Source organism: Emiliania huxleyi (genome assembly GCF_000372725.1).
Source record: "Emiliania huxleyi CCMP1516 unplaced genomic scaffold EMIHUscaffold_233, whole genome shotgun sequence".
Lineage (NCBI taxonomy): Eukaryota > Haptophyta > Isochrysidales > Noelaerhabdaceae > Emiliania > Emiliania huxleyi.
In genome coordinates this window covers 54,001-61,034 of record NW_005200309.1, presented here as the reverse complement: position 1 = coordinate 61,034, position 7,034 = coordinate 54,001, and the positions used below count along the sequence as shown (strand labels likewise).

Here is a 7,034-nt window from a genome sequence, read left to right as displayed (position 1 = left end):
AAGAGACTCTACTGATTAACAGACTGATATGAATCAGGGGCCAGAGGCACACGGGGTGCCGCACAGGCACCACAAGCATTGAAAAGCACACGTCTGCAGAAGCGCAAGCGGCCGTGCCCATGGCGGGACGGCCATCTCCGCTCGTGTAGCGGGGCGTGCGCTCGTCGCCAAAAGCTGAGCTGAGGGTATCACATTGGTCCCAGGGTCGGTATCTCTGTTACCTTGCCTTGACTCACTGCCCCGGCGCCCACGCCTCGACCTTCTTGGGCAGCAGCTGGTTCGACAGGTCCTCTCCGTGGCCTAGGCAGCCGTGAGAGCCGTCGCCCCAGGTAAAGGTGTCGCCGTTGGCGGTGACGGCGAGGCTGTGGCCGCCTCCTGCCGACACAGCGACGACCCGCTGGCCAGCCAAGGCATCGACCTTCCTGGGCTGCCGTTGTGCCTGCTCATCTCCGTGGCCCAGCTGGCCTCGGTATCCATAGCCCCAGCTCCACACGGCGCCGTCGGCGGTGATGGCGAGGTTGTGGTTGGCTGCTGCCGACACAGCGATGACGCGGTAGCCAGCAAAGGCCTCGATCTTCTTGGGCAGTAGCTGCTTCTGCTGGTCGCCGTGGCCCAACCGGCCATCGCCTCCCCAGCCCCAGCTCCAGGCGCTGCCGTCAGCAGTGACAGCGAGGCTGTGGTACTGCCCAGCCGACAGAGCGACGGCGCGCTGGCCAGCAAAGGCCTCGACCTTCTTGGGCAGCAGCTGATGCTGCTCGTCGCCGTGGCCCAGCTCGCCAAAGTCACCACTGCCCCAGCTCCAGACGGCGCCATCGGCGGTGATGGCGAGGCTGTGCTCCCCTCCCACCGACACAGCGACGACGCGCTGGCCAGCAAAGGCCTCGACCTTCTTCGGCAGCAGCTGGTCCTGCCGATTGGCGTGGCCCAGCTTGCCGTAGTCTCCATCGCCCCAGCTCCAGACGCTGCCGTCAGCAGTGATGGCGACGTTGTGGAAGCCTGCAGCCGACACAGCGACGACGCGCTGCCCAGCAAAGGCCTCGATCTTCTTCGGCTGCCACTGATCGTCGCCATGGCCCAGCTCGCCCCAGCGTCCCTGGCCCCAGCTCCAAATGGCGCCGCTGCCGGTGAGGGCGAGGCTGTGTGTGCTTGCTGCCGACACGCTCACGGCACGCTCGCCTCCCAGCGGCGACGGGAGGCGGGTCAGCGTGTTGAGCCGCGCCACGCCCTCGCCGTGGCCAAGGACGCCTGCGACGTGCTCCTCCGAGCCGCACGACGAGAGCCGCCCCTCGCCGTCGATGAAGAGGCTGTGGAAGAAGCCTGCCGCCGCCCTCGCCGGCGGGTTGGACTCGCACAGCAACGCAGCGAAGCACAGCCACCGCACGGGGCAGCCCTCGCCCTCTGGCTGCGCCGGCAGCTCGAAGCCGCGCTCTTGCGCCCACAAGCGGATGGCCTCCGCCGCGAGCGAGGCGTGGAAGAGCAGCGAGACGGCCGCGACGCGAGCGATGTCGAGGGGGCTGTCGCAGCGAGAGAGGGCGCGCTCGAGGAGGTCCGTGGGTAGGTCGAGGAGGCGGGCGGGCGGCGGCGTGTCCGGCGAGGGGGCGGCCGGCGGGCGGATTTTTTCGAAAAAGTCGCCCAGCTTCTCTCACACGCACACAACATGACGTGTAGGCAAATGATCGGAGTGGGAGTCAGAAATGTGGTCCTTGCGCGAGGGGAGCTTGATAGACTCGAGGGGCCAGGATACGCCGCGAGGAGGACGGAGTTGCGCAAGGCGAAAGAAGCCGCGAGAACAAGGGACCGGCAGGCGGCGGCGTCGCAGGACGAGGCAGAAGAGAACGACGCGACAGAGGAGGAAGTGACAAGGGAGAGACCGACGAGAGTGGGACGGCCGCGAGGTGGCATGAAGGTTGCAGCGAGAAGCGGCGAGAGACTGCGAAAAGAGATACGAAGAGGCAGACTCCCCAGGGTGGGCGACGGCTAGCGCACCACACTCCTCTCCTTAAAATCCCTGTGTGGTGGCGGCGTGCCGTTCTCCCATCCCTCCCTTGGGTTCTGTGTTTTCTTTCTTTCTTTGAGCCGCACGACAGGCAAGGCGCAGACGACGGCGAGAAAAGAAGTTCAGGCGAAACTTTCACGAGAAAAAGAACTCAGATGGGTTTTCTTCTTTCTTCTGTGATGCAGTTGGTCGCCTAACTGCGCGCTCGCAGCAAGCCCACCGTGGTGGTGTAGGTGTGCACAAACGTCCGCGCGCCCACCGGCCCGATCTCGCCGCCGGCAAAGAAGCCCGCCTACCGCCGGGCGGGCCGATGGCGCGTGTGGCCGAGGTGCAGCCGAGATCTCGCCGGACGGGTGGCGCGTGGTCCGCCAGCGCGAGCGACCCCATCGACTGCTGGAGCACCGCGCTCTCCACGCCCTCCTCGCCGTAGAGAGCGGCGCCCCGCCCAACACACGGCACCTGACCAAAACCAGCAACGGAGCGGTTGGGCGCCTCCCGCTGAGGCGAGTCATCGACCTCTGACTACCGCACGGCGCCTACTCAGTCGACGCTGTCAACCCCTTCGCACCGGTTCCGTGTTGACCATCCCCCGCTCTGGGCGGCGGGGCACCATCAGACCACCAGCCGGCGCCGCGCCGCCGCCGGTCGCGGCGGCGAGGGCGGCGGCGCTCGCGCGCAACTCTTGCCGCGCCTAGGAGAGTAGGGGTGGGCCGTGATAGACGGGTGCGGGGGCGGGGGCTGCTCACACCTCCCGCCGTTTGCGTGGTCTGCGGAGAAAGCGTGCAGCTGCAGCCGCGCGTCGGGCGCCTGTGCCGCCGGGCCGAGATCGAGCCGAGATCTGGCCAAACTCTGGCCGAGTCCTCGCCGAGGCGAGGCCAAGAGTAGCCGAGGTGAGGTCGATCGAGATGCAGCCGGGATGAGGTCTGCAGCCGAGATGGGATGGTGCCGAGGTCTAGCAGAGATCTAGCGGGCCAGCGCCGCGCGCCTCGAGCAGTTCCGGGTTGGTGCCGACGGCGAGCGCCTGTTCACAGCCGGCGCCGTGAAGAGAGCGAGGCGAGCTCTGGCGCTGATGCCGTCCCGTGGTGAGTGGCGCTATATATCTCGGCTGCGTCTCGGCTGCCATCTCGACGCACCTCAACCAGCATGCTACCACCTCGGCTCTCTCTCGGCTACCTCTCGAGCGCCGACTCGCGCCGTGAGTACCCCAGCACGGCCCTCACGACGTATGGTGACGCGGGGGCGCCCGCCGACGCAGCAGCGCCTGCCGGCAACGCGGCCGCCGGTCGCACTGGCACGCTGACCCCCGCCTACCATCCCATCGGATTCGATGACACCGGGTGACAAGGGGGCAGTGAGCCAGGCACGCTGGCGCCCGCCATGAGGTCTCCTTTCGCCGAAGAGAACTCCTTGAGCACCGGCTCGAGCGCCGCGGTCACCTACCGCCCCGTGGAGCGCTAGAACGCTGTGTGTGTGTGTGTGTGTGTGTGTGTGTGTGTCTGTCTGTGTGTCTGTCTGTCTGTCTGTCTGTGTGTGTGTGTGTGTGTGTGTGTGTGTGTGTGTGTGCGTGCGTGTGCGTTGGAGCGTGTGTGTGTGTGTGTGTGTGTGTGTGTGTGTGTGTGTGTGTGTGTGAGCGTTCGTCTGTGTGTTCTGGAAGGCACCTCCATTCCGTCGAGGGCGCGGATGACGTTGCCATCGCTCTCGGTGATGGAGAAGCTGGGACCGACAGGCCGCGCCCCCTGGCCGGTGCCAAGAGGTGAGACGAGATTCGCTGGAGATTCGCCGAGATTTCGCCCGAGACGCCGGAGACTCCGGAGAGCTGTCTCCGAGCTCGCGTCGAGATTTCGCTGACTCCGGGACTCCTCCGGGACTCCTCCGAGATTCCGCCGAGATCTCGCCGAGGCGCCTGGCACACGAGCGGCTCGAGGTCGACGCCGCAGAGCGCGAGGCCGACGCCGCCGCCGTCGTGCTCTGTCGCCCCGACGAAGAAGCGACTGTCGCCGACCGTGAGGCCTCCGACCTGTTAATTATCAATTATCAATTATTAATAATTAATTGGCAGGCTGTAGCCGACCGTGAGGCCGCCGACCTGCCATCAAGTGAGCACTTGATCGCTGAGACGTGACAGATCCGACCGTGAGGCCGTCGAGAGAGCCAAGTAGAGCCGAGATGTACCCGAGATGTACCCGCGGTGTATCGGAGTCAATTTATCCGATATACACCCGAGACAGAGATATCTCCGAGATATACACCCAAGATACCTTGGTCGCCCACGGCAGCGCCGAGTCGAGTCGGCTGAGCCACCTGGTTTAGATGCGGCCGAGGCGTAGGTCTCTGGCCGAGCTTAGCCGAGGTGAGGCCGAGATCGGTCCGAGTTGTGGCAGAGGGTCAGGCCGACAACAACATGTACATGTTGTACATGTGGCCGGAATGTCTAGGCCCGGCCACCGCTCGACGCCAAACGAGCTCGAGGACGGCGGCGCCGCGAGCAGCAGCAGGTGTGGAGACATCTCGGGCGGCGCGACAGCGTGGTCAGTCCAAAAGGCCTCTGGGAGATCGGGCAGGCCGTCCGGCGGCGAGTGCCACGGGAGCATGCTCGCGCCGCCGCTGAGTCCGGAGATGGCAAGCGCGACTGTCCGCTCCGCCTCGGGCGACGGAGAAAAGGAGTACGGCACTCCGGGCATCGACGCGGAGCCGAGCGACCGGCTGTGCTCTCCGCCGCCGCCGATGAGGCCTTGCGTCGTGACTGCTCCGACGACGCTCTCTGCAGAGTCGGCAAGAGCGACTGCGAGCTCCGCCGGCTGCGAGGACTCGGTGAGCCAGAAGACAGCATCCGCCTGGAGCGCACGCACCTTACTGGCAAGCTCCGCTGCCGCGCCGGGGCCGCAGGCCGTTAGTGAAGAGAGCCGCATATGTCCATACTGAGCATAAAGAATTTAAACAGCTCGACACAGGTGCGAACTGGCGCGTGCTAGTACTATCACAGGCACACTTTTACAAGAAAGCGGTCGCACAACACGATTATAGCAAAAAAGAACAGACAGAATCAGAATTCAACGAAAAGAACTCCCTCTCCCAACACACAGGTTCGACACAGGTACGACACAGCACCAAAAGAGGCACAGTCGCGGGGGCGCCTACACGAAGGCGTCGAGGTGGGCGAAGGGGGGAGGGCGGCAATCGCCCTCACCCTTACGACGCCCACCCCGGCACTACCCGTCAACCCACACCTCCCTCTCAAGCGCAATCGCCCTGCGCGCCGCCTCCGCTGCACGCTTGCCCGCCTTCTTCGCCCCGAGGGGCGTGGCCGTGGCAGGCGACAGAATAAGAAACGGAGTTTTAAAAGAATTATACGGTGCTGCAAGCGGCTGCGCGACTCTAACATGCGGCGGCGCGGAGTCTGTCTAGCGCAGACCAAACCTTTGCCTTTTTGCCCAGGTGGTAGGACTCTACAGGTGGAAGTCCTTGTCCACCCGGCGAGAGGGGCACTCACGGGGAAGAGACCGAACGGCCGGCCGGATTACTAGGACGTCGAGGCCCCGCACGGGGAAGAGAGTCCGAACGCCCGGCCGGGCAACTAGGTCATTGAGGCCCCGCCCCTCTCCCGGAAGACGCGCGCCGGCCCGGGTGACTCGCTTGCGAGGTAGATCCCGTTCCAGCCAGAGGCCGCGTGACCACCACGGGGATGGCTGGTCGAAGGAGGAGAGGTCATCCGGATGTGGGCGGGACGCCCCCGGGCACCTGGTTGCTCTCCTCTTCCAGAGTCCCTCCCGACGGGGACCGGTCTTGGGCCATTCCAACGGCCAGGCCGCTCGCTTAAGGCTGATTGGCTAGACGAGCGGCCTACCTCCAACGGGGCGGTCTGGATCACGGGGGATGACATCCTGCCTCCCGGCACGCCGGGAGGAGGTGGTTGCTCCGCCGCCGGACCGCCCTCTCCACCACCCTCGCCCAGGGATCTACAACGCTGTCTTAAGGTCCGACAGGTTCGGCACCGGGCACCGCCTCGGTATACAAAATGCGCCTGCGGGCGGACCCTCACAGATCACAGATCACAGATCACAGATCACAGATCACAGATCACAGATCACAGATCACAGATCACAGGTGGAAGTGTTTACCTCAGCGGAGGTGACTTTGGACGGGACGCCAAGTTTGGTTGCACGCTTGCATGGGGACGGCAGCGTTTCTTTGTCGTCCGTTCCAGACGGGACGCCGAGTTTGGTTGCACGCTTGGGGACGGCAGCGTTTGTCAGTGCCAGCACTGCCGTGGGCCGAGCGCTGGCGCGTGATGAATGCCGCGACCTCCTCGTCGCCTCGTTTTTCTTTATTTTTCCTTTCCAGCCTCTCGCAGCTCGAGAGTGTTTTTCTTCCCCTCGCGATGTCTGCCCCTCCGCGCCGCCGCTCGCGCCGCCTCGCCTCCGCCTCCGCCGCCACTCCTTCGCCAGACACGCCGCCGCCCATCCGCCTCCTCGACCTCCCCACGGACCTCCTCGTGCGCGTCTTCTCTCGCTGCGACCCCGCCGACATCGCTCGCGTCGCAGCCGTCTCGCTGCTCTTCCACGCCTCGCTTGCGCTGGAGGGCATCCGCTTGTGGGCGCAAGAGCGCGGCTTCGAGCTTCCGGCGCAGCCAGAGGGCGAGAGCTGCGCCGTGCGGTGGCTGTGCCTTTCGGCGCTGCTGTGCGAGTCCAACCCGCCGGCGAGGGCGGCGGCAGGCAATCGGCACAGCGTCTTCATCGACGGCGAGGGGCGGCTCTCGTCGTGCGGCGCGTCAGTGGAGGACGAGGAGGACGAGGAGGACGAGGAGGACCGGGAGGAGTTTCCAGGCCTTCTCGGCCACGGCGAGGGCGTGCTGCAGCTGAAGACGCCGACCCGTCTCCCGTCACTCCCCGGAGGCGAGCGCGCGGTTGGTGTGGCGGCGTCAGGACTTTTCAGCCTCGCTCTCTCCGCGAACGGCGCCCTTTGGTCCTGGGGCAGCGGCGAGGAAGGCAAGCTGGGCCACGGCGACGAGGAGGACCAGTGGCAGCCCAAGAAGATCGAG

General features: G+C 65.6%; 1 protein-coding gene across 1 annotated transcript; it reads right to left on the bottom strand.

Annotated features, from left to right (window-relative positions):
- Positions 1-2,189: 2,189 nt before the first annotated feature.
- EMIHUDRAFT_114865 (hypothetical protein) lies at positions 2,190-4,905 on the bottom strand (the record flags this gene model as incomplete). Its single annotated transcript, XM_005779265.1, has 7 exons — positions 2,190-2,288; positions 2,348-2,455; positions 2,565-2,687; positions 3,331-3,432; positions 3,655-3,732; positions 3,909-4,013; positions 4,519-4,905. 7 exons carry the CDS (start codon positions 4,903-4,905, stop codon positions 2,190-2,192), a joined length of 1,002 nt encoding a protein of 333 aa, XP_005779322.1.
- Between the last annotated feature and the right edge of the window lie 2,129 nt (positions 4,906-7,034).